The sequence below is a fragment of the Bufo gargarizans genome, unplaced genomic scaffold (assembly GCF_014858855.1).
Source record: "Bufo gargarizans isolate SCDJY-AF-19 unplaced genomic scaffold, ASM1485885v1 original_scaffold_1010_pilon, whole genome shotgun sequence".
NCBI lineage: Eukaryota > Metazoa > Chordata > Amphibia > Anura > Bufonidae > Bufo > Bufo gargarizans.
In genome coordinates this window covers 133983-161975 of record NW_025334196.1, presented here as the reverse complement: position 1 = coordinate 161975, position 27993 = coordinate 133983, and the positions used below count along the sequence as shown (strand labels likewise).

Sequence of the window (27993 nt, the reverse complement as noted above, 5' to 3'; positions counted from 1 at the left end):
CAGCATTTTTTTATCATTTAATGGGGAAATTTGTATTAGTGTATCTAGATGACATTTAGATTTTTTCTCCTGATTTCAAAACTAGAGAGAAAAACGCCAGGTCTTGCTCATCCTGCGGGAGAATAAATTGTACGCTAAACTTGAAAAATGTGTGTTTGCGGTTCCAGAAATTCAATTTCTGGGGTTTCTTCTCTCTGCTTCTGGTTTTTCGCATGGACCCCGAGAAGGTCCGCGCTGTGCTTGATTGGGAGCTTCCTAAGAATCAGAAGGCGCTGATGCGTATTTTGGGTTTTGCCAATTATTACAGGAAGTTCATTTTGAATTATTCCTCACTCACTGATATGACTAGAAAGGGGGTCGATTTTTCCTCCTGGTCGGTAGAGGCGCGTAAGGCCTTTTCTAGTATCAAGGAGAGTTTTGCTTCCGCTCCCATCTTGGTACAACCTGATATCTCTCTGCCCTTCATTGTTGAGGTGGACGCTTCTGAGGTGGGTGTGGGTGCGGTCTTGTCTCAGGGTCCCTCTCCTGCCAAATGGCGACCGTGTGCCTTTTTCTCGAAGAAACTCCTCCGCAGAGAGAAATTACGATGTGGGAAATAGGGAGTTGTTGGCCATCAAGTTAGCTTTTGAGGAATGGCGCCATTGGCTAGAGGGAGCCAGACACCCTATTACCGTGTTTACCGACCATAAGAATCTGGCCTAATCTGTGCATATTAACTTTGGCCTGGTCTGGCTGTCCTTTGTGAGTTTTCCTGCAAAAGTTATTATTTGGATTGATTACCTGCATATGATTTCTGGTCTGGACTGTACTGCCGTCATTTAATAAATCCACCATTGTTTAAACTCTGTCTGGTTGTTTGGGGTTCTGCACCATTACAATAGGTACATCACAAACAATGACCCCAATATTACACTAAATATTTGGTATAACAGTGATGAAATTAAATGAAATAAAATAATAGAGAAAACATGCAGACAAATCAGCTTCCCTAGCGTCCCTCAGCAGCACAATATGGGGGGGGAGGGGGGGGGTCTCCGCCCCTGTGAACCGAATAGGACTGGGAATATTTTAATGAAAAAATTAAACAATTAAGCAAGCACCTCCCCAAGTGCCTATATAAGGACATTGAGTTTTTTTCTGTCCTTGTATGAGGCGGACTCTTGCTCCGTCCTTACCTTATGTTTCTTTTTTCTTTCTTGCACAGGTTTGACTGGCGGCGTCTGCGTGCGGTTCCGTTGAGTCAGCGGAGCTCCGGTCAGCTGATCATGACGCACTTCCGCTGTCTCCTCTGCTGGATGGAGCAACCTAGAGTGGGGAGTTTTTTGGGGATCTCCCTACACTCTATAGTATAGTTATACAGCATTCTTCTTATAAAGATTTTATTTTTATTTTTTTAGTTTTTCTTGCTTACTATGCCCTGAGTGGGCGGAGCCTATTTTTGGCAGGAGTTCTGCCTATTTAAGGGAGGCAGTGCTTCCACTATGTCTCTTGGCGTCAGAACTGCTTTTGTGGTTGCCAGAGTTCTGATATTCCTTTGCTGGCTATCAGTATCCCTTGTTTAACTGTGCTTCTAATCTTCAGCTATGTGGGGTTTTTTCTTCTCCTCCTTGATTATGCTTTGTGGGGTTTTTTTTTCTTGCTATAAGTATATTAGAATTTTCTCTCTTTCTTAAACAGAATGTCTTCTAGGGACTCTAGCGACAGGGTGTACTCTAGAAAATCCGGTTCTAAGGGAAGACATTTGCAATGCATTTCCTGTGACATCCCCTTACCGGATAATTATGACTACACCAGGTGTCAAGATTGTCGGCCAAAATTACCACCAAACAAGGAACCCAATATACAGGATATGTATGTGTGAATGAAGCAGTATAAGGAATCTTCTTCTAAGGAAATTAAGGAGATCAAGCTCAGAAAAAGGGCGAGATATGATGCATCATCACCTATGCAGTCTGATGAGGACTTCAGAATCGTTGATGAGGTCTTCAGAATCGTTGATGAGGTATGCTCTTCTGACTCTGAGAGAAGAGGAGGAAGGGGGAATATCCAAGAATATATTTCCTGTAGAGAAATTCTCCAAACTTATTAAAGCGGTGCAAGCCGAGGGCTTGCCTGACCAGGGGGAGGCTCCAACTACCTCAAAAGGAGGGTCTAGGACTCAGTTACTCAGTGACATGATGTTAGCTGAGTGGAAACATCCTAAAAGAGCCCCAGTGATAAGTAAGGTCTTTAAAACGCTTTTTCCTATCAATGCTGAACAGTCATCAGAATGGATCTCACCTCCTAAGGTTGATGTTGCGGTGGCGAAACTATCCAAGAAAACCTTAGTGCCCTCTGAGGATGGTTCAGCATTGCGTGAACCTATGGATAGGAGGATTGAAGTTGCTCTAAAGTGGTCCTATGCTTCAGCCTCTAGTCAGGCTTGTGTGGGGGTGGCCTCTTTTCAAATAGCCAGATCTATGAGGAAGTGGTTGGATAGAGTCCAAAATGATGTAGACTCTGGGATTAGTAGGGAGAACATCCTGAAATCGTTTAAGAAAATTAACCTAGCAGTAGATTATTTGTATGACTCCTCTTGTCATGGGCCTATCATCTGCGGACCGTAGGGCTCTATGGCTTCCCCCTTGGTCGGGTGATAACCTGTCCAAATATAACCTATGTAACTTAAAGTACGCACCTGTTAAACAGTTTGGATCTGAATTGGATAAGCTCATGGAGGATTTATCAGATAAAAAGGGAAAGTCCCTTCCCCAGGCACCTCGTTCCTTTCGTTCCAACTACAGACAGTCTCGTCGTGGTTACTCCCCCCAGAGATCCCGTCAATCCAGACCGTAGAGACGGGGAAGAGGTGGATCCTCCAGAAGAGGAGCCTCCAAGTCTTCCAGAGGTTCTGCAAAGAGGAGTGACTTCTGACACGATGCGTCTCCCTGTAGGCGGACACCTCCAAAATTTTCTTTCAGCCTGGCAGAGTGTTATAGAGGATCAGTGGGTGCTGGATATAATAAAGAGAGGGTACGCCCTCTCCTTCCAGTCCTCTCATATGGAGAGATTTCTCATTTCCTTGGACCTGAGACCTCCCAAGCAGGCTATCATAGAGAATGCAATCTTGGAGTTGATATCAATGGGTGCCGTGGAACCAGTTCTCATTCTGGAGGAAGGAAGGGGGGGGGAGTTATTCCCCTGTCTTCCTAGTCCCCAAACCAGGAGGCAAATGGAGACTCATAATAGATCTCCGCTACCTCAACCGGCATTTGGTGAAAAGAATGTTCCGCATGGAGACAATAAGGTCAGTAAAATACATTATTATGGCAGATGATCTCATGGCATCATTAGACCTAAAGGATACCTATTTTCACATTCCCATCCTAGAAGCCCACCAAAAATTTATTCGGATAGCCGTGAAAATAGGCGGAAGGTTACCCAAGGTTAAATTCAGGGTGCTTCCATTTGGGATCACATCGGCCCCCTTTGTATTTACAAATGGTCGCAGTTTTAAGGGTCCAAGGGATCTGTATAATTCCATATCTAGACGACTGGCTGATCCTGGCAAGATCTGTGGACAACCTGGAGGTTCAGGTCAGCACCACGTTGACCTTACGTCAGGATCTGGGATGGATTATAAATTGGGAAAAGTCCCACCTAATTCCATCCACGAGGATAACCTTTCTGGGATTCAACATAGATTCCCACAACATGCGTTTGTACCTCTCGCCTGCAAGGAAGGACAGGATATCCAGGAGATATCAGTTCCTTAGAGTTCCAAGGATCTATCAGCCAGAGTGCGTCTGTCGTTGGCTTGGTGGGCTACTCCCCCAGACGGTTGGTCTCTCCAGGAACCCAATTGGATTCTATTAACAACTGATGCTTCTGGTTCAGGTTGTATGAAGGAACTCAGAGCCACCTTCTATGCCCTGCGCCATTTTTCCCCTCTTCTGACTGGAGAAGCGGTAAAAATAAAGACAGACAACATGCCTGCAGTTTATTACATAAACAAGCAGGGGGGTAAAAGATCTGTAACTCTTCTACAGGGTAACCAGGTTACTTGCTGTCCACATAAAGGGAGCAAGGAATGTATTGGCAAACCAACTGAGTTGCAACCTTACTATTCCAGGAGAATGGTCCCTGAATCAGGAAATTTTCCGGCAACTAGTGGATCGTTGGGGACTTCCACAAATAGACCTTATGGCAACAAGAGACAATAGCAAACTGAGGATTTTTTGCTCCCTTTAAACAGTGGACAATCCTCTGGTAATAGATGCAATGTCCTTCCAGTGGAATATCAGGATGGCTTACATCTTTCCGACAATTTCCATGATACCTAAGGTATTGATGAATGTAGTGTACGGGAGAGTAATACCCCGTCACTACAGAAGGGTCACTTGGGTATTGTCGTTCCCCCTGTATTTAAGGGGAGGTTGGTATAGAACATCTTGTCAATGTACTGCTATGTATTTTCCTGTTACTGTGAAACGTGCATGTGCAGGCCGGCTAGGGTGTCATTCCAGCTCTGAGTCACTAGAGGGAGCTAGGGAGCCCTAGTTTATATAAGGCCCAGTCAGGAAGTAGTAAGGGGACAGACAGTGGGAACAGAGGTCAGAAATGATCCTGTGTCTGAGTGAAGGCCAGGCTATGGGCCTGTGAGAGCAGAGCAGGCCTGAAGCATGCCGACTAGGAGAGGGTAGTAAAGGCCCTGTAACCGGGTTCCGGATCCAAGGAAAAGGTTCCCCTCCTGAGTCACCATCCGTTTAGCTGAAGCAGCATAAGCAAGCCACAAGCCAAGACACAGATTACCACAGAGGCCGATCAGATAAAGCAAGAGGTACTCAAGATAACAGAGGAGGTACTAGATAAGGACAGCTTCAAGGGTACGCCAGATAAAGGGCATTAGACCTTGGAGAGAAAGTCACATGTAGCAGGACCAGTCAGGAATAGTGAGCAAGCCGCCTGTACTGCATCTCCTGTAATCAACACTCTGTATAATGCCTTGCTAAGACCGGCCATTCTGTACTTTCAAGAACCAGCTGTATTAACTGATATTCAGTAAAAGTTCCAGTTTTTGTTGGCTATCCTATGCTTGCTTCATTCTTCTACAATACCATACACGGCGTGTCACCGTTTAATTGACACTGGCGTCACGAACTGTTAAATACCTGCCTGTTCCAGTATTTGCCCCAATTGAAGACGACAGTGGATCCCAGGTTAGTGGTCAATCTGCACTACAAAGCCCAGCATACACTACTGACCCCCTGGGACACTGCATGAAGGTGAGACAGGATCAGGCCTCGGTCATAGAAATTATACCTTTCTGGCCCAAGAGATCCTGGTTTTTCCAGTTAATGACCATGAGTCAAGGGAATTATTGGATACTTCCCCCCATGCAGAATCTTGTGACCCAGGGCACGCAGATCTGCCACAATCAGAAGGCACTCAACCTTACAATCTGGAGATTGACAGGTCCTTATTAAAAGCCAAGCGTTTTTCGGACCGTATACTGGACACGCTTTCTCACTCTAGGAGTGAGGCGACTAATAGGACTTACGCCAGAGTCAAGAAGATTTTTTACAACTGGTGTTCTTCTAAGAAGATAGATCCTTCTACACCATCCGTACCTCAAATCCTGGATTTTCTACTAGACGGTTTTGATAGAGGACTTGCTCCAAATTCCTTAAGTTCAGATAGCAGCACTTTCTGCTTTTATTCACAGGAAGTACTTTCAAGAGCTGGTGGTCAAGTCTTTTGTTAAAGCCATTTCAAGAATGCACCCTAGGTTAACAAGACCTATTGCTTCATGGGATCTGGTATTAGTCCTTAAACAGCTTGCCAGCCAGCCGTTTGAACCTTCAGAGGATGTGGAACTTAGGTTCCTTACTCTTAAGACTACTTTTGGCAGTTACTGTCACGGGGCGCCAAAGGCGCCCCGGTCTCCCATCAGCCGCAGACCTGCTGCTTAGTTCCGGGAGCAAGGATCTGTGTTTGGCCTTGTTCCCAGGGCGGCTTTGCTAGCTCCCTGCTCCTAGGTATGCCTTGAGCACCGAGCTGATCACTCGGTGCTCGACTTGTCTGTCTGTCGGTCATGTGACGCTGGTCACATCACATGACCCTCAGACCCCACTATAAATACAGGCAGCCTGCTGGCCACAGGTTGCCTGTTAATTCTAGGTTACTGGCTATTTGTTGGACTACTGAATACTACCTGATCCTGTTCCCTGATGATCCTTTGCCTGCTCCTCCTGTACTGTGCATCCCTCCTGGTATACTGACCCAGGCTTCCACCTGACAATTCTTTGCGGACTCCTGTTGTACTTCGTTTCTCCCCTGGTATTTGACCTCTGCTTTTTCTAAATATTCTCTGCTCATTCCTTAGTACTGCCTAGCTCTCTAGGTATTGACCCGGTCCGTTCACGTTCCATTATTTGTCTTGTCTGTCTTCCCAGCACATATCCTAAGTTAGGGACTGCCGTCAATTTGTCTCCTGTCATTAGGACTTGCGAGGCAAGTAGGCAGGGCCAGGGGTGAGGGTGGAGCACAGTGGTCACTATCCTCCCCCCTGTGTGTAGTGTACGTGAACGTCACAGTTACCTCTGCTAAGAGAGTAGGAGAGATTCAAGAATGGTAAGGGTAAGCAGGCACACTCAATTCGGGTACAAGTCAATAATTTATTAGTATGTAAATAGTTGATAGTTGTATATTGTGTGGATAGTTGTTTTAAAATATACTTGAGGGTATAGTTGTTTAATGTGATAGTGGGGGATCACCTACTTAATAGTAAGTACTTTATATACAAAACAGGAAGTATAAAAGTGTATCAAAAGAAAATAAAAAGTATATTATGAGTATATGCTAGATTGTCAAGTAGCAGAAGCAAGTAAAAAATCTGGTAAAAATCCGGAATAAAAATGCAGTCTGTAAAGGCTTTCAAAAAAATATTTTCATATACTAGTGGCCACTATTTAGAGGAAAAAAGTCAATAAAATAGATAAATAAAATTGATGAAGGTAAAATCAATTCTGAGCAGAGAATGACTACGCCTAATCCAGGATGAGTATTGTAATGTTACAGTGTATTTCACATGTAGTAGTAGGCATAGGTATACATTTGTAATTCTTTAGGCAGTCTGATAAGTTGTTAAATTAATGTGCCAAGCTGAGGAGTGAAGCGGAGCTCTGTGCCTGAGTGCGGCGTCCCGCACTGTCTCTGGCTTCAGAGATCACTTACCCCTCCCAGCGCTGGCTGGGAGAGATTCAAACCTTCTCTTCTGCTGAACCGTACACTACCTTCCTACCTGGGAAGGTCCTTTTAAGGTTTTTTCCTTCTTTTTCCCCAAAGGTGGCTTCCTTTGCGAATATCAATCGGGTCATATCTTTACCATCTTACTCTCTTTCTTCAGAGTTGGAAGAGGATAGGAGCCTGGCTAACCTGGATCTGGTTAGATGTCTTAGGATTTACATCAACAGAACTGCCTCCTTTCGGAAGGAGAAAAATCTCCTGATCATCCTACAAGGTAGGAAGAGAGGACACAACGCTTCTAAACCAACTATATCCAGATGAATTATGGAATGTATCAAGCTTTGTTACTTAGAAGAGGGATTAACTCCCCCATATTTTACTAATGCCCATACCACCAGGTCTGTGTCTACCTCCTGGGCTGAAAGACAGTTTGTGTCGTTAGAGCATATCTGCCAGAGTGCTACTTGGAGCACACCACTTCATTCCTTAAGCACTAGGGTAGATTCTTTCCTATCTAGTGAAACTATTTTCGCTAGATCTATTATAAATTCTGCTAAGCAGGTAATCCCTCCCAAGGGGGGTAATGCTTGCTAAATCCCCATATTGTGCTGCTGAGGGATGCCAGGGAAGACTAAATTTAAGTAGTTAATTTGTTTTATCTCCTCAGCAGCACAAGCTTCCCTCCCTTTAGTTTGTTTATTATTACTTTATAAATACTCAATGTCCTTGTGTGGGTTAGACCCTATATAGGCACGTGGGGAGATTCTTGCTTAATTGTTGAATTTTTTTATTAAAATATTACCGGTCCTATTCGGTTCACAGGGGCAGAGACCCCCCCATGTTGTGCTTCTAAGGAGGCTAAGGGAAAACAAATTAACTACTTAACTTTAGTCTTCCTCCAGCAGCAGCAGCAGCGGCGAAGACGCTTCTATACCTCATCCAGGGAAGTCACCTCTCAAATATTAAAGTGTTAAAGATGCTCTAAATCAGAGCCATATGTATTTGCTCTACTGCTCCAAATTAGCTTAATCCTAGGATTTTACATGCATGGGAAAAACAAACACTGACACCAGAATAGGGTCAAAGAGGTTCTTATTTATTACAGGAAGTAAAGCAGTTTATATAACTTCAGATAGGGCGTTCCTCTACGGAGGCTCATGCAATTGTTTCATTGGCTAAGAAGAAGAAGAAAAGAGATAATACTTGGCATCTGCGCATTGTGCATTGTTTTACTGACTTAGGTATGTGAGAACTATGTAAACATCTATGTGCCAGCGCCATATTGTAATGCAAAATCTCTACTTGAGTAAATAAGGCGTTGTCCTCTACAGGAGGATATGGGAGCCATCTTGGGTGAGCTGTAATGAAGAATGATATCCATACCTCTATCAGTCCCCCCTTGGATCTCATTCTTTCCCTAACAATGCCTAGCACATCTGTCCTCCATGTCTCGACTCTCCTCTTCACCAGCTTGCATGACAAGCTATTCCTTGTGAATAGCCTGCCATGATGCTGGATTTAGACATAGGGAATTCAGATGTCTGACCCTATCTTTGATCATTTCTCCAGCCAGATGGTCCTGTAGGTGGGGGGACCAGCAGAATAGAATGAACTTTGTTTCTCATCTTCAATATCGTCATATAGCTCTCCCATGAACATCTACGGAGTGACAGCAGCTACAGCTTTAGACAGAAGCTTCCTAATGCAAGGGAGGATACAACAAACAATTAACAAAATCAGCAGATTTAAAGAGAAATTCAGGAATAGGAAGTAAGCCCTTTTAGGGCATTCATGACCTGGCCATTGATTATTGTGAACATAAAAACTATTAACCCTTTCAGGACCGGGCCATTTTTCATTTTGCATTTTAGTTTTTCACTTCCCACCTTCCCATAGTCCGAACTTTTTTATTTTTCTGTTCACATAGCCTTATGAGGGCTTATTTTTTAAGGGGCAAGTTGTACTTTCTAATGGCGCAATTTACCATTGCATACCATTTAGTGGGAAGCAGAAAAAACATTCTAAATGGGGCAGAATTGGGAAAAAACACAATTCTGATAAAGTTTTTTTTTTGTTTTTTTTTATCACACTGTACACTATGCGGTAAAATTGGCCTGTTATCTTTATTCTCCAGGTCATTATGGTTCCAACAACATCACACTTGTATAATTTTTCTTGTGTTTAAAAAAAATTCAACCTTTGAGGAAAAAAAAAATACATTTTATAAATATATTCTGACCCCTATAACTTTTTTGTAGTTATGTATACAGGGCTCTGTGAGGGCTCATTTTTGCGGGCCGATCTGTTCTTTTCAGTGATACCAATCTGAAGTGTGTGCGACTTTTTGATCACTTTTTATAAAAAAGTATTTTTATTTTAAGGAAGGGGGGTGATTTGAACTTTTCTTGTTTTTTGATTTTTTTATATTTGTAAAATTTTTATTTATTTTTTTACTTTTTTTTAAGTCACCTTGGGTGACTATAACTGGCAATCATTAGATTGCCTATTGTGTTCACTGATGGCTAAAAAACAATCATTGAACACTTCATTTGGAATATAACAATACAATGCTGCCACCTAGTGGCCTGTATTTGTATATTCCTGAAATACGCACCGAAGCCTGCTTGAGGCTTCGTTTTATTTCAGCGTAGTAACAGGTTCCCCGATCTCAGTCGGGGAATGCTGTTACCAGAGCGGAAGTGCGCAACTTCCGCTTCCGGACTGTGAAAATTAGTGTTGATCACGAATATTCGAATTTCGAATTTTTATCGCGAATATAGGTACTTTGAAAATTCGCGAATATTTCGAATATAGTTATATATATTCGTAATTTCGAATATTCGTTTTTCCAATTTTTTTCCGTGTTTTTTTTTTTAAATCAGTACACATGATCCCTTCCTGCTTCTAGCTTGTGGGCCAATAAGAAGGCTGCAATATACTTGACTTTAGGAGTACTGATGAGCGGCAGGGGTCATATTCGAAAATGCATGATTTTTTTTTCTTGAAAAAATCGGCAAGGTAATGATTGTGTAATATGCGAATTTTCGTAATTCGAATTCGAATTTTTCTTGCGAATTTTTCAACTTTTAGACAAAGATTATAGCACTATATTAGCTAAATTGCTCTATAATTTTCGAATATTCGCTATATTGCTATATATTCTTGTTTTAGAATATTACAAATATTCGAAAAAACGAAGTTATAGCAATATAGCGAATATTCGAAAGAAAAACGAATATAGAGCAATTTAGCTAATATAGTGCTATAATCTTCTTTGTCTAATAATTGTAAGTTGAAAAATTCGCAATAAAAATTCGAATCCGAAAATTCGCATATTACACAATCATTACCTTGCCGATTTTTTTCAAGAAAAAAAATTCGCTAATTTTCAAATTTTCGAATATTCGACGAATATTCAAAAAAATATTCGCGAAATATTGCGAATTCGAATATGACCCCTGCCGCTCATCACTAGTGAAAATGCTGTGGTCACATTTGACCATGGCATCTGAAGGGGAAAATGTATGCGATCAGCCTTATGGCTGATCGCATACATGTGCCGCGGGTCTCTGCTATTTAAAATAGCAGAAACCCGGCGGCTATGGCGCCCGCTGCGTGCGCGAACAGGCTCCATGTTTAAAGACCGGCCCGATGATGTACATGTACGTCATCGGGAGTGAAAGGGTTAATACTGGGACTCTTTGGGCAATACTATCAATGGATCACTGGGCTAGAAGTATCGGACTGTAACAACTTTTGCACAACTTTTCCCCAGCTCATAAACCTATTTTTACTATCTCATTTAGAATCCATATTCTTTGAGTCAGGATCAGCAGTCACATAAGGGGGAACAAGAAACATCATCCTTTCAAATCTCCAGACTCAACAGTTTCTTGAAATTACTCAAATCAGGCTTTCCTTTGAGCTTCACTGATGTGCTTGTGGTCAACAACACTCGGAATGGACCATCAAACCAGGGTTTGAGGACTTTTCAAAGGCTACTTTCATACCCGCGTTTGGAGCGGATCCGTCATGGATCTGCACAGACGGATCCGCACAGATAATACAACCGCACGGATCCATTTGTATTATCTTTAACATAGCCAAATCCGTCTTGAACACCATTGAAAGTTAATAGGGGACGGATCCGTTTTCTATTGTGCCATATTGTGTCAGTGAAAACAGATCCGTCCCCATTGACTTACATTGTGTGGCAGGATGGATCCGTTTGCCTCTGCATCGTCAGGTAAGCAGCAGCAAGCAGCGTTTTGGTGTCCGCCTCCAGAGCGGAATGGAGGCGGAACAGAGGCGAACTGATGCATTCTGAACGGATCCTTATCCATTAAGAATGCATTAGGGCAAAACTTATCCGTTTTGAACCGCTTGTGAGAGCCCTGAAATGGATCTCGCAAACGGAAACCAAAACGCCAGTGTGAAAGTAGCCTAACATGTCTTTCTACTACCACCCAATCTCCAGACACAAGTGGGTGGGTTCCTGGTACTTTATCAAGATCTGGAAGTGAAGCAAAAACTTGAGAATGTATTTTAGTCAAATGCTTGTGCAAACTAATCACATAATCTGTCAGACAACCATGTTGCATCTGGAGCTGCTGTGGGAAATACAACCCTGTCCTAGGGCCTGACCCACTAAGGACCTTATAGGGACTAAGGCCTGTCTTACGGTTAGGGGTATACCTTACAAGAAAAAGGGCTACCAACAGGCACTCTGTTCATGGCTTTTTGAATCTTTAACTTTAATCTTTTTTCCCTACCCTACCACTGCTTTGTGGATGGCACGAAGCATATAAGGCCTGTTCTACACCCAAAACCTTCATCATCTCCTGCATCACTTCACCTGTGAAGTAAACACCTCTGTCACTTTCAATAGTCTTAGGTACCCCATACCTTCATACAACTGCGGTCATAATCTTCTTTGGTTATGCTTATGGCCATCCTAAAAACAAGTCATCACACATCAATACATACTCATACACGCCCACCTTGGGTAGTTGAAGGTAGTCCGCAAGCGTTGGAACAGATACAAAGGGCAAGACGTGTGTTTCTGGGGTACCTTAACCACCTTGCCCATGTTGTTTTGGGCACAAATCATACATCCTTGAGTATATCTGGCTGCTACAGTGCTGAACCCTGGGGCGTGCCATGCACTATGTACTAAATCACACATAGCAGTTTTTGACTGGTGCATCACTCCATGGGTTGCCTGTCCCATCGTGGGGTAGAAGGACCTGGGAAGGCAGAGTTTCCCTTGGAACTGTATTAGGCCTTCCTCATTTACATCCACTAGTCCCTTTCCTCCTTCCCCGCCTGGTTCTGTAAGGTCTTAAGAACTTCCAGGTAGACAGGAGGAGTTATTTCAGGGACCTGAGTTGTGTCCAGCCATTTTTGCCATCTGATCTGCCGTGGCTTTTCCCTTTGCCTTCTTCGGAGTCTGTTTTACAGTGAATTTTTGTTATCACCGCCACTCAAGTTAGCAACATGAGGGGGTTCCATCAGAGAACTCACTGCTTCCCCATTTTTGGAACTGTATTAGGTTAGGAAGTCTGTAGTGGTCAGGAAGTCTCTGGCTTTCCAAATGGGTCAATAGTCATGGGCTATCCTAAAACCATACATGGAATCAGTGTAAATGTTGGCTGTACTTCCCTCTTCATATCAGCAAGCCATCTTCAGAGTCTTTAGCGCCACTTCTTGTGTGTCATGTTTAGTCACCACTGTCCAACCTGTGTAGTATCTGCCACCCTGGCCATACCTCGATCCATCCAAAAAAAGCACATGATCTGGATTATCTAATGGCTGATTTACCATATTTTCTAATCACCAATTGGGGTGTCTATGATACACATAAGGGCTTCTACTCTGTGTTCATACACACAGTGGGGACATTTTTCCTCCCCGTTGGGTTTGGACGCCCGATTCATATTGTACTGTATGTCCACACCACATATAGGGGCTTATCTGTGTGCCTTACCTTTTGTCATGGGGTTAAATTATGACCCCTTTGGTCTTTACTGGATTTCCTGTTGATAGGCTTGACCTGCCGCACCAGGTAGCATTTTTAATATATAACTGTATATCTGTTCATCTAATCTCTTAACTTAACCTATCCATTGAACCTGCTATTTAAATACCTCGGTAGCGCCTTCTATGATTCTATAGGAGCGACGCACCCTGCTTGGCTATTTATGCCATTGTGTATGGTCGAATGGGGTAGTTGAGCTAGCCCATCTCTCTAACCCATTACTTCCAAGGGGGGCCCCTCTATGTTGTCCGATATACCGCCCCCTAATGAAGGGGAAGGACATTGGGCTACACTGACACACCTTAAGTGTGAGTCCCGATGATGTGACTTCTCTCTGTGACATGGGGTACTCGTGACCAGTGATGTCACGACCCGCGTGACCGGAGCATGTGATCTTGGTGGCGGACTTATTCAGGCCCGCGCTGGTTTAAAAGAACGCCAGCACGGGCACTCGCTGCCGTCACTGCCATATGCAGGAGGAGCGGACCATGAACTGGTGCACATGGAAAAGCTAAGTATTAGTTTTACTTACAATACAGTTTTTTCCTGGCTGGCTCCAGCATACTTGGAAGCGCCGTGGATTGTTTTTTTTTTCCCATTGTGCACATGTGTGTATCCTGTTGTGTATATTAGTCCCCTGATGACCTGGCTGACTGCCAGTGAAACGCGTTGGGACTGTTTCAATTGTTATACAATCTGTATGTTCTCTGATGAGTGACACCTTTGTATTCTGACGAAGCTGGGCAGTCACTGTTATTGCTTGCAAGGGACACCAAGGGACATACAGAGAGGGCTTCACTTTGAGTTAGAACCTAGGGATATATCAGGGGAAGAGACCCAGTATCTGTCTCCCTCTTTATTTGTATCCTTATGTTTCGTAAACTCACCCTCTCAGCAAGTGTTTACATCTCACACTTGCCTCTATCCTCTACCATTTCACATCATTTGTTGGTGTATGACTACTAATGTATCTAGTCTCTAATCAAACTATTGGGCCTACTATTTTAATTAATTGACTTTTTTAAGGTAACCCCATTTATCAAAAATCATATTTCCAATATTTATGGGTGCCATATTTATGATCACTGGTATGACTGGTTAAAACTTCAGTTAAGTTATCAATCTGATTTACCACATGGTCAAATCCCGCTGTCTATTGTGAAATCATCTGCAAACAGTCATGAGCCTCTTCCTCTGGATCTGGAAGAAAAGTTTAAATGCCCTAACTCTTCTCTCCCCTCTTGCTCCAGAGGCAACAGGGTGGCTGTATTAAATGTATTACACCTTTGGACAGTAACATTGTCAGGCAACAAAAATATTTTTTGGGTTGTACTTGCATGAGGATAGATGTAATATCATGAGAAGCAAGCACTGTCACTTTGTGGTTCAGGACTATCTCAGAGCTTTTATCAAGCTTTGCTTGTACAACTGCTATAGCTTCTGGCACAGAAAGGCGCACGCAACTCTGGCCAGGGGGTCAAGTCGGGCTGAATAATATACCACAGGGCGTTGTTGCTTGCCAACCAATTAGGTGAGGACAGCTGAGGCATGGCCATTCACTTCTGTACAATACAATATAAATGTAATAATCTGATAGACCCAGGTTGGGGAGCACAAAATTGCAAGCTTTGGGCATAAAAGGCATCTACCACCTTATCTGTAAGGTTGAAGGGACTAAAGTACAATCATAAAAATTCTGCATCAAACTTGGGCATCCAATAAGAAATAGGAATAAGAAACAGGACCCCAAAATGTCCTCAGTGCATTAATGTTTCTGCAGACTTCCAGGGAGGTAATGATTGGGCACAATAGGGGTGTTACAAACTGTGGTTCATTGACAGCACTTAGGTCATGTACCATCCGGCACTGAGTGGGTTTGCCCTTCTCACTTTTCCAACATCCGTGGATCCAGTAGCCCACAGATGGCCCGACATTCCCGCAAGCAGGTCTTCCTTCTCATCTTCTGGGAGTACTGACAAAAACATGGACCAGGGAGTTTTATTACTAACGGCCAACAAACAAGTTCCTGGTCATTGAGGGCACCTGTAAACTTCACAATACCATCCTCCTGGTATGAGATGCTGGCATGTACTTTTGCAAGCAAGTCTGTACCCAGGAGGCAACAGGGGGCGTTATCACTGACCAGCAAACGCGCAAGCACTTCTTGGGTAAGGGCAAATCTAACATGGATGGGTTCTGTTAAAAGGGCAGTGTACTACTTTCCCATCCACTTCTACCCAAGGACGGGTGTTCTTGGAGATTAAGTCAGGGGAGGACATATTTGCTGTGCACAACTGTCTTGTCTGCTCCAGTATCAATAAAAAACGGGAATACTTCTTTATCACCCAGAGTGAGGGATATCACTGGGGCCGGACTTGAATCTGCTAAAATGTTTAAAGGCACAGTCGATACTGGATTGCCTGCTTCCTAATCTTGGTCTAACTTTCCCCCCTCACCTGTCTTTGTGTTGTCCTCATGACAAAAAACATGGGTGTCTGCGGGGACGGACAGTGGTCCGGGCACGGTCAACACAGAATACAATCCTCCCACGTGGTGTGGACAAGGAGTACCACACACAGCACAACACTCTCTCCCATATGGGTTCTGGGTACCGCAGAGTCTGCAGGTCCATCCCCCAGGACCATTATAGGGTGGCAAACTTACTTTTTCCTTTCTCTGTTGGGGAGGTGGTTTAACATTATCATGATAACATTCATAACAACACTTCCCACTTTCTCTGTCTTTCTACACCTCCTCTATACACCTTCCTCACTACTCACAGCCAGACTTCTGCCTGTTCTGTGAGCCTGTTATCTTTCAGCCACTCTTTATTTTCCCTACATGCTTTTTCTCACTACTCTTGATTCAGTTTGCCATCGGGGGGCATGTCTACACCTTTCATTAGCTTGCTGCCTGTCTACATTCTTTCTTCCTTACTACTTCTGCAGCATCTTATCTCAAGGTTAGCATTCTTCAGCAACATCATATGAAAGACAGAATCCTAGTAAAGGAAAAAGAAATTTCATATAATTAAACAATTAAACAATACTACAAGTAATAACTAATTATAGGTATACGTGTATCCTTCACTTACTGAGTTGAGTACTCTATGTGGGGCTACTTAGATCTGTGTATTGTTTCATGCTCGTAGTCATATTAGGAAAAAATACCAGTAACTAAGATGGCTGCTGGGCAGGGAGTGAAGTTTCCTCAGTTAAGATGGCCGCCAGGAAGTTGCAGGAGTTAAGATGGCAGTCAGGCTGGAAGTTGGATTAGTTAAGATGGCCGCCGGAGCGGAAGTTGGGACGTAGGGGGTGCCATCTTGTGTGATAACCGGATACAAAGAGGCCTAGGGCGTGGTTTTGGCACTGACATACTAAACAGGTCCTTGCTTTGTGATTATCCCTTAGTATGGCTGACATTGTACTCGCTATCACACATTCCAATATCATGACGTCACTCCACTCACAGTTGCGGCCCCCACTGTCTCCCTTCAAACAAGTACCCAGCTCTCCGTCTCCATATGTTCTCTATCTCAGCAATCAGAGTTCCTTCGGGTTCTGCAACACCTTACACTCCCTGAAGTTAGAGGACATATTCACCAGAGACACGGTACCTCCGATAGTGCAGGTCACACAGATACACAGACAGACAAGACACAATACTCCCTCTGCGCTGCACCAAGCAAACCATCATCACTCAACTTTCCACAATGCTTCACATGCTTACTTCCTTTTTTTTGCGCTGTATGCTCGCCCTCAAACAGAGACGGTGACTGTCCCATGAGTCCGCTCACTCACTTCTCACGCACAAGAAAAAAAACAACTGGCATCTCCCCTCTTTAACAACAAGCAGGGCTTACCTCACTGGCAGGCAGGATATATTATCCCCGACTCCCACATCTGGTCTGCCGATCAGACTACCCCCTCTGCCACTTTGTCTGGCAATTCCCCCAGACTCTCACAGGCAGAAACTCTTGTAGTCCGGTCCTTTGCACTCAGAGCGCAATCCCCTGCCCATGGGAATTCTTTTGCTCTAGTTAATTGCTACCTGGGAGGCGCCTGACACACAAAACACAGAAAGAAGTACCGACAGTAGAGCAAACAGTAGAGCAAATTTTCCTTCTCAGTCTAAGATTCTAGGGACCCAAGATTTCAACACCAGCAGTGTGATTTAAATGACAAAAATGTGTGGTCTCAAAAGTCAGGAAATGCTCAACCCCAAATGCAGTTGTGCATTTATGCTCAGGGGAGCAGATACTGCGCTTGTGGTCTGTTGCTAAGGGCGATCCCCAGCAAAAAATGCATACAGTGGAGGATGCCCGCAGCAGACCACAAGTGCCACAGAGACATCCTACACCAGATGGTAAAATGTGTGGATGCGGAATGATATATAAAATAAATAGTTACAATAGGTGCACTACTGTGGTGGATGCAAACAGTAACATCTGACAAAGCCCTCACTCTAAACCCTTACACTGCTCTAATTTGCCCACTGGCTCCTCCTAATAAACCAACATCCGATTACCCCTGTGTTCTACAGACTACCTAAAGTACACAAATCTATGACCTATCCTCCTGGGAGACCTATTGTGGCATCGACTGACTCCATTCTCCCCCCACCAGCCATTTTTCTAGTGAAGGTCTTGACACCACTTACCAAATCTGCACCTTCATACTTGAGGGATACCTCCCATTTTCTTACTGAGGTCAAATCACTACACATTGATTCAGAGTGCATCTTTGTTACTTTTGACGTATGTAGCCTGTACACGTCTATCACTCATGATAAAGGGATCCACGCGGTAAACAACTGCTAACACAGAGCATATACAATAAAACTGAGACTTCTTCCTTTCACTCCTTAGGGTGGTTTTGGAGCAGAATAACTTTTTGTTCCAGGATACATTCTACCAGCAGCAACAGGGGACTGCGATGGGTTCGCACGTGGCACCGCCTTACGCAAATTCATACATGGCCCATTTTGAAAGCACATTCATATATTCTCATGAATTATATCAATGAAATTGCATTTTTTGGTGACGTTTTATAAATATCTTCAACTCAACTCAATCTGGCCAGAACTCCAATTTACAGTACACCATGACCCACATAAAATCTCCTTTTTAGATACATGGGTTATAAAGGGGGTAGACGGACTGGTTCACACTGACCTGTATGTCAAAGTCTACTCACATTCCAAAGCAACCACCCTAAGTCCACAAAAAAGTCCCTACCTTATTCCCAATATCAGAGGGTGAAGCGGATAGTTAGTGATAGAGAAAACTGTGAGGTCAGATTAAATGAAATGACTGATAAATTCTTAGCCAGAGGTTATCCCAAACCTTTACTGGTAGAACAACGGGAGAAGGTAGATATGATACAAACAGAGAGAATCACCAAGAAACCGTGCATTCCCTTTATTGTGAAATACCACCCTTGGATGAATAAGATCAGGTCAGTCATCTATAAACACTGGAATGTGATAGCTCAGTCCTATCTACGGGTAGAAGAGTTCCAGAGACCACCAATGGTCTGTTACAAAAGAGCAAACAACAAGTAATAGAGGGTTTTCCAGACAAAGCACGCTCTCCACTACAAGACATGGAACTTTTCCTTGCCCGAGTTGTATACATTGCTCCAGCATTATAAGAGGCACACACCTCACTCACCCACACACAGGAGAAATAATACCTATTTGAGGGACATTTACGTGCAACAGCCGGTTCATTGTATACATCCTGAAGTGCCCTTGCAGCTTGGTATATGTAGGGGAGACATCCATGAGAACGAAGGACAGATTTTCAAAACACAAATCCACCATACGAAAAGGAAACCTGATGATACCCATTCCACATCAGTTTCACTCACATAGACATACAATTGAGCAATTACGCTTTCAGATCATCGATAGTGTCTCCCAACCAAGGTGTGGTGGCGACAGGCACAAACTCCTGCTCAAAAGAGAGGCTTACTGGATTCATCATCTCCAGACACTGGAACCCAGAGGATTGAATCGGAACTATGCATTAAATAGCTTTTTAGGACTTTCTTTGACTATGATATTAATCGCGTATATAGAATTTCTTACAGCGGACTTGGAATTAATGTATGAATACACATCGACCAGATGGATTCCCTCTATGGATCATAATGACTTCTAATGATCACATCTTCCAATATGCTATGGACTCTTGGTGTTCAGTGACTTCCCCTCCACCTCTTGCTTTTTTCTGTTTATTTTGTTGCCATGACTACCTCACACAAGGTCTGAGGTTTGGTGGGTTATTTAAACAGGTGCTGGTTCATTGTTTGTTCACAGTTTGATAAAGGCAGATTGTATGCCGAAACGCATCGCTGGAATGTGACAATAAATCACAAGATTATATACCAACAGCGAGTGTCGGTACTTCTTTCAATTTACCTACCACACTTAGGGCTTCAATCTACCAAAAGAAAAAATTTCTTAACTCATTCAGTTGAGTCAAGAGTATAACTTGGAGACTTCCCCCACTGCAGTTTGTGTGTGTCTAGGACACTGAACTCTGCAAAGACCTGAAGAGGTTCAGTTTGACAGCCTGAAGTTTGACCAGCCTCTTTAACTATCTTGAAGCCTCTTTGATTAAATCATGAAGACCTTTGCCACACTCTGGTTTGCAATTCATGAAAAGTTCATTTTGATACCAACTCATTCAAATGAGTCAATGGTGTATCTGAAGACTTCCCCAGTGTAAATTGTGTGTGTCTAGTGCACTCAGCTCTGCCAGAACCTGTGGAGACTCAACAGTACAGCTACTATATAAACCTAATGGTCTCTGAGACATAGTCCAGAAGACTTTGTCGTAGCCAGGTCTCCACTTAAAGGGCTTACACAAGGATCAAGTGAATCTATTCAGCTTGAATTTCATTAAAGGGTGGATAGTTCTAAACCACAGATTATCAGCCTCTTAGGCTTCCTGCAAGACAAATTTGGAAAAGTCTAAATTTTGCCCATTTTGCAAGTTTATCCTTGTCACAATAGTCCTTGATGAAAAGGTTCCTGAAAGGTTTGCTAAGATTTAGCCTTCCATAGTCTGAATCTGTGTCAAAATAGGACTAAAAGTTTTAAGATCATCTCCCTTTAAACCTCTGGAGGAGGGCCCACATAAATACCTAACCAAAAGAAGTTATTTCCATCTGGCCATGACATCTGCCATAAGAACAGGGAGATCCTAGTCTTGTCATCAGTGGATCGATACTTCAGATTCCTTCTTACTCCAAAGGATTGTTCTTTAGTAACTATAATCAGGTCTCCTCCTTCCAGTGTCTATGGACATTACTGTAATGTTGAATATCATCTCCATTCCCTAGATCTTTCCAGATGTCCTGAGATCTATTTAGCTTGGAGTAAAGAGATCAGGAAGGTTGAGGATTTATTACTTCATTTCCGGAAGGAACAATAAGCTCTTGCATGCGCCATAGCTGCCAGGTGCCGGCTGTTTCATACAGCAGACACCAGCAGCTAATGTCTGTGACTGGCGGTAAGAATGATCTCAGAATTTAACCCTTCAGATGCTATGGTCAAACATGAGGATCAGGGGAGCCGGATGCATTGTGTGGCAGCCTCAGTTCTCCGTAATGAACTGAAGCTGCCGTATGTTAGCTCCTATGAAGCCCCTGCCTGTGGCAGAGCTCTATAGGAATACATTGTAACTCTCATACACTCCAATGTTGGTGTATGAGAGAAGCAATCTGATGATTGCTTTTTATAGTTCCCTATGGAAACTATAATATACTGTAAAAAAAAATCACCCCCTTTCCTCAAAATATAAATAAAAAATGGAAACCATAAAAAATACACATCATGGGTATCGCCATGTCTGAAATCGCCCATACTTTTAAACTATAAAATATTTTTCAGATATGGCAAATGGCAAAATGAAAAAAAAGAAACTCTAAATGGTTGATTAGCCGTTTTTTTGGTCTCTTCGCATCCCACAAAAAATTAAATAAAAAGTGGCCAAAAAAATACCCCAGAATAGTATGAATGAAAACTACAGATCGTCCCTAAAAAAATTAGCCCTCACACAGCTCCGTACACATAACTACAAAAAAGTTATAGAGGTCACAATATGGCGATGAAAAGGAAAAAAAAAACATTTTTTCAAAGTTTTTTTTTTCTTTCAATATTAAAATGGAAGAAAAAATATACATATGTGGTATCGCCATAATTGTACTGACCTGGAGAATGAAAGTAACTGTTCAGTTTTACCGTATAGGGAAGACAGTCAAAACAAAACATAAAACTGTTGCGCAATAGCATTATTTTTACAATTTCACCCCACATGGAATTTTTTTTCCATCTCCCCACTACATCCTTTGCAATATTAAATGGTAGAATTAGAAAATGCAACTTGTCCCGCAAAAAACAAGCGCTCCTACGGCTATGTAAACAAAAACAAAAAAAATCCTGGAAAGACAGGGAGTAAAAAACGAAAATGCAAAAAACCCTCCGGGGCTGAAAGGGTTAACTGTAAGGTTTAAAATATAAGTCATGAACAGAATATATGTCTTCCTAAACAAGATTTATCAGATGTTTTATAGAAGCCGTTATGTGACATCAATTAAGCTTTTATATCACCTGGTTGTTACCATGTACTTGGGTGCTCAATGTCTATCTGACTCACCCAATCAGTAAAATGTAATATAATATAGCTGTATAGACAGGCACTCCACACCTCCTGAGGAAGGAGTCAGGTTCAGACTCCAAAACGCATCTGGTCTGATGATACCCGCATACCCCTTGTGACTAACAAAGAACATTTGATCATATTCTTTCCTTGGAAGCACTTCCATCCACAGCATTGTTTTCTCCTATTGATCGCTGGATCGGCGGAAAAAGACCGGTACAACACACGTGGGATGCTGAAGGACTGACATACCCATGTGTTGAACTTATCGGGAAATCCCAGAAGGAAAGCCGGACCGCACGAGCGGCTACAAGCCGCGAAGACTCCAATACAGGTAACGGCAGCTCTGGATATTGATTATTATTTATTGACATTATTATTTGTTTCTAGGGCCTTCCATATTTTTACTTAATTTTATTAATTTATTTTTATACAATTATTTTATACGTTGTGTATTTTAGCAATAAATATTTTTAGTATTCCCTGCGTGCGACTAGGTGTGGAGTGCCTGTCTATTCAGCTATATTATGTTCTGAAATGAAGACAATGTCTATGACCCAGTGATATATTGTTTCGTTATATTGTGGCCATATGGCTTCTCTCGTGTGTGACTTCACTAATGACCCCTAATTATGGCTTTAGAAGCAAAAACATTTTTCTCATTCTGAATGAAGCTTCTCTCCTGTGTGATTCCTCTTATGTTTTAGAAGACTTGATTTATCTGAAAAACTTTTCCCACATTCTGAACACGAATATGGCTTCTCTCCTGTGTGACTTCTCTTATGTGCAACAAGATTGGATTTCTGTGTAAAAAATTTCCCACATTCTGAACACGAATACAGCTTCACGTCTGTGTGACGTCTCTCATGTTTAACAAGATTTGATTTCTCTGTAAAACATTTCCCACATTCTAAACACGAATATGGTTTCTCTCCTGTGTGACTTCTCTCATGTCTAACAAAACTTGATTTCTCTGTAAAGCATTTTCCACATTCTGAACACGCATAAGGCTTCTCACCTGTGTGACTTCTCTCATGTGTAATAAGATGTGATTTTTGTCTAAAGCATTTCCCACATTCTGAACATGAATATGGTTTCTCTCCTGTGTGACTTCTCTTATGTTTAATAAGATTTGATTTATCTCTAAAACATTTCCCACATTCTGAACATGTATATGCTTTCTCTCCTGTGTGACATCTCTGATGTATAACAAGATGTGATTTAACTGTGAAACATTTCCCACATTCTGTACATGAATATGGCTTCTCTCCTGTGTGACTTCTCTCATGTGTAACAAGATTTACTTTCTGGGTAAAGTATTTCCCACATTCTGAACATGAATATGGTTTCTCTCCTGTGTGAATTCTCTCATGTATAACAAGAATAGATTTTCGTGTAAAACATTTCCCACATTCTGAACATGAATACATTTTCTCTCCTTTGTGACGTCTTCGGTGTGTAGAAAGTCCTGAGCTGTTTGTGGATTCTTTACCACAATTAAACCTTTTAATCCTTTTCTGACTTGTACTTGCGGTAACAATCTGTGATTGGTTCAGAGAAGGTTCCTCATAATTAGGAGGATTATATGATAGATCTGTACTGTGAAGTCCTGGATGTACATTTAGGGTAATGAGGTTTTCTCCTGAAGAGCGCTGCAGGATATCTTCATCTAGTGGTAACATGACATTTTCACATTTCTTACTGGGATTTTCTGTTAAGATAAAAATGAAAATTTGTTTTAAAGTTTTTAGTTTTTTTTGCAAACTCCAGAGTAGACAAACTTATAAAATTCCAATTAAGCTGGACGTTGATCCAGCAGGAAGGAGAAGTGTTCATTCATTTGGAATCCGTTTCGGACTTTGGCCCAAAAAACTGCACTTGTGATCCCAGCCTTACAAAGCTTCTATAACTTCCTGACAAAGTCCAGGATTCTGGTTTACACCGGGTCATGACTTTTATTACATACAGTAAATAATGACTTAACAGAACCAAAAAATTTGAAAAGCCTGACCATGTCTGGAAACGAGCCCTGCTCTCTGCCAACACATTTTGCCTTTCAACAGCAACTAGACATCATATAAATAAAACAAGAAGCATCATGGTTGGAGCTGGTGAAGTGGGGCATCATGATTTGGGGCTGGTGGGGGGACATCATGATTTGGAGCTGCTTTGCTGCTCATGGTCTGGACACCCTGCAATCATTGGGTAAACAACTGGGCAGATTTACTAATCCTGTTTAAAACGTACAGAGTAAATCTAGAGATGCTCCACATTTATCACAGGAGCTTGGGCTGGAGGACAGATCTGCTGCACAGATCTGCTGCTCTGTAGTATAGTCTACTATACCGGCCCGATGGAGGCCAGAAGGACACGCTCTCATCATGTGACTGGAGCCCTATGGATATCACTGACATATAAAGAACACGTAGCCTCTAATGTAATGTGGGAAGAAACTGTGGAGCTCCTCCATTACATGTCACTGCACACACGTGTATACACTGCACATGACGGGTCTCACCCTGTGATATAAGAGGCTGGTGCTCCTCCATTACATGTCACTGCACACACGTGTACACACTGCACATGACGGCTCTTACCTTGTGATATAAGAGGCTGGTGCTCCTCCATTACATGTCACTGCACACACGTGTATACACTGCACATGACGGCTCTTACCTTGTGATATAAGAGGCTGGTGCTCCTCCATTACATGTCACTGCACACACGTGTATACACTGCACATGGCGGCTCTTACCTTGTGATATAAGAGGCTGGTGCTCCTCCATTACATGTCACTGCACACACGTGTATACACTGCACATGACAGGTCTCACCTTGTGATATAAGAGGCTGGTGCTCCTCCATTACATGTCACTGCACACACGTGTATACACTGCACATGACAGGTCTCACCTTGTGATATAAGAGGCTGGTGCTCCTCCATCACATGTCACTGCACACACGTGTATACACTGCACATGACGGCTCTTACCTTGTGATATAAGAGGCTGGTGCTCCTCCATTACATGTCACTGCACACACGTGTATACACTGCACATGACGGCTCTTACCTTGTGATATAAGAGGCTGGTGCGCCTCCATTACATGTCACTGCACACACGTGTATACACTGCACATGACGGCTCTTACTTTGTGATATAAGAGGCTGGTGCTCCTCCATTACATGTCACTCTACACACGTGTATACACTGCACATGACAGGTCTCACCTTGTGATATAAGAGGCTGGTGCTCCTCCATCACATGTCACTGCACACACGTGTATACACTGCACATGACGGCTCTTACCTTGTGATATAAGAGGCTGGTGCTCCTCCATTACATGTCACTGCACACACGTGTATACACTGCACATGACGGCTCTTACCTTGTGATATAAGAGGCTGGTGCGCCTCCATTACATGTCACTGCACACACGTGTATACACTGCACATGACGGCTCTTACTTTGTGATATAAGAGGCTGGTGCTCCTCCATTACATGTCACTCTACACACGTGTATACACTGCACATGACGGCTCTTACCTTGTGATATAAGAGGCTGGTGCTCCTCCATTACATGTCACTGCACACACGTGTATACACTGCACATGACGGCTCTTACCCTGTGATATAAGAGGCTGGTGCTCCTCCATTACATGTCACTGCACACACGTGTATACACTGCACATGACGGCTCTTACCCTGTGATATAAGAGGCTGGTGCTCCTCCATTACATGTCACTGCACACACGTGTATACACTGCACATGACGGCTCTTACCTTGTGATATAAGAGGCTGGTGCTCCTCCATCATGGCCTCCTTGTACAGGTCCTTGTGTCCTTCTATATACTCCCACTCCTCCATGGAGAAATAGACAGTGACGTCCTGACACCTTATAGGAACCTGACAACACAATGACACCATCATCACCCAGACCCCTCCAGTGCTGTTACTGGAGAATTTCCCAGCATTCCCAGCAGTGTCACCTCTCCAGTCAGCAGCTCCATCATCTTGTGGGTGAGTTCTAGGATCTTCTGCTCATGTATCAGGGGGTGAGGGGGAGGCTCTGTGATGGGGGGAGGGATCCTGCTCCGCCCTCCTGACTCCTGGAGATGGATGATGGGAGTCACACAGTCCCCCAATGTCTTCTTCACTATTGTGTACTCCTGTGGATGGAGAGAGACACTTAGGAAATAAACCCTTCAGGGGCCATGTGCTCTCCTCCGGCCCTCTCCTCCGGCCCTCTCCTCCTGGTACAACATGCCTACTTACCTTCTCATGGCTCCTACATGACTATTGGTCACTGGTCACATGACATCACTCACCATATTGGGGGCTGATCTTCAGGTTCTCCATCACTTGGAAGGTCTGGAGGCCGTTCTCCAGGACCCTGGACTCTTCCTATCACTTCCTATGATGGATTCTCCTCCCCGATGTCTGACTTGTTACAGAATACAATACAGAGGAGAGAAATCTAGAAAAGTTTACCTCTCCGCTCAGCAGGGAGATGATCTCCAAAGTGAGGTCTAATATTCTTCTGCTGATCTCCTTCCTGTCCATCCTTGGTGGTCATTCAGGAGAAGAGGAGAGAACTGGAGGAGCTGGAGGCTTCTAGTACTGCAAGCGCCTTTATGAGAAGAGGAGAGGAAATCATCCAGAGGACAAGACCAGATGTCACCTCCAGAACCGCACTTCCTGAGCCTGAAGAGCCCCCGCTTTTCAGAGCCCCCACCACATGGATTCCAGGGGCCCCAACATGGAGATCTCTGGTGGCTCCACAGGAGATAAATGTCTGATAGATGCAGGTCCCACCTCTGGGCTGTGCTCAGCTGTGTCCAGAACTCCTAGAGAAGAGACTGGAGAGAGCTGAGCTCAGGCCGGGCCCCGCTCCATTCATTCTCCTCCTGGAGGCAGGGGCCCCTCACCAGGACAGTCAGGGGCCAGCGAATGATGACAACCCCCACTATCCCCACTACTCCCCCATCATACTAAGCTGAGGAGCGGAGGATTCCTTGTGTGTAATGGAGGAGAATCTCCAGAGGTGACATGTCTGAGCTCTCCACCACACTGTCTCCTCACAGCTCATCTTACCTGCAGGCTGGAGGAATGGCTGATACCAGAGAGAACAAGAGTCCTGACTACCGACCAGGACCTGCCCAGTATCTGCTGCCAGAGCTGAAGGACCTGGGGTGACGTCACTGTCATGTGATCAGTGCAGAGGGCGGGGCTCAGCAGTGGAAAGGAGAAGAGGTGGTAAAGGACCTAGAGTGATGTCACTGTCATGTGATCAGTTCAGGGGGCGGGGCGGGGCGGGGCTCAGCAGAGTACAGGAGGTGGTGAAGGACCTGGGATGATGTCGCCATCATGTGATCAAAACAGGGGGCGGGGCTCTGTAGTGACATGGAGAGGACTGTAATGATGATCATGTGACATGAGGGGGCGGAGCTTTGCATGGAGAAGTGATGAGTCTAGTGGCTTTTCTCTTAGAGCCAAAACAATGCTGGGAGTTATAGTTCTCTCCTATGATATCCTATAATAACACCCTGGATATGCTGGGACTTGTAGTTCTCTCTAATGCTGTAGCTGTGGTGAATTCAGGAGGCATTTTGCCGTCAGATGACAATGCTATGTAGGGCTTTCTGGCCTTTTCAGTAGAAGACATTGAGGAGACCACGATGGTCTGTAACGTCAGGTCTCATCTAGTCTGCAGCGGCATCAGATGCCCCAAAGAGGCGCTCACTAGGACCTGGCGGAGATTCCCCCAGAAGACTAGGGTAAGTAACGGGAATAGTGGCGGGATGTTTGGTCCACGCCGCTCTCACCCTCCGCCCATTTATAACAAAATGGTGGACAAGACCAAACAACGAGCTACTTGTGCAAATGAGACGTGACTTTACGGCTTCAGAATTCAGGCTCCGGGGCTTCATAAATCACCCAGTTGTCTGTAAGGAGGTGATGCTGAGAGCTGGAGCCCACACCATGAGGAAGGACGTGAAGACAAACCTGCCGATTATTGGCTGCAGCCGACGTCTTAGAGGAGTCTCTCTGAGAAGAGAAG

At 43.7% G+C, this 27993-nt stretch overlaps 1 protein-coding gene across 1 annotated transcript in view; it reads right to left on the bottom strand.

Annotated features, from left to right (window-relative positions):
* Window positions 1-25770, bottom strand: part of LOC122922871 (zinc finger protein 260-like) — an 82635-nt gene extending 56865 nt beyond the window's left edge. The window contains exons 1-2 of the mRNA XM_044273625.1: window positions 25715-25770; window positions 22624-23643 (exon numbers count right to left, since the gene is read on the bottom strand). Of these exons, the coding sequence (XP_044129560.1) occupies window positions 22624-23643; window positions 25715-25748 (1054 nt within the window). The 5' untranslated portion in view covers window positions 25749-25770. The remainder of the gene's footprint in view (window positions 1-22623; window positions 23644-25714) is intronic.
* Between the last annotated feature and the right edge of the window lie 2223 nt (window positions 25771-27993).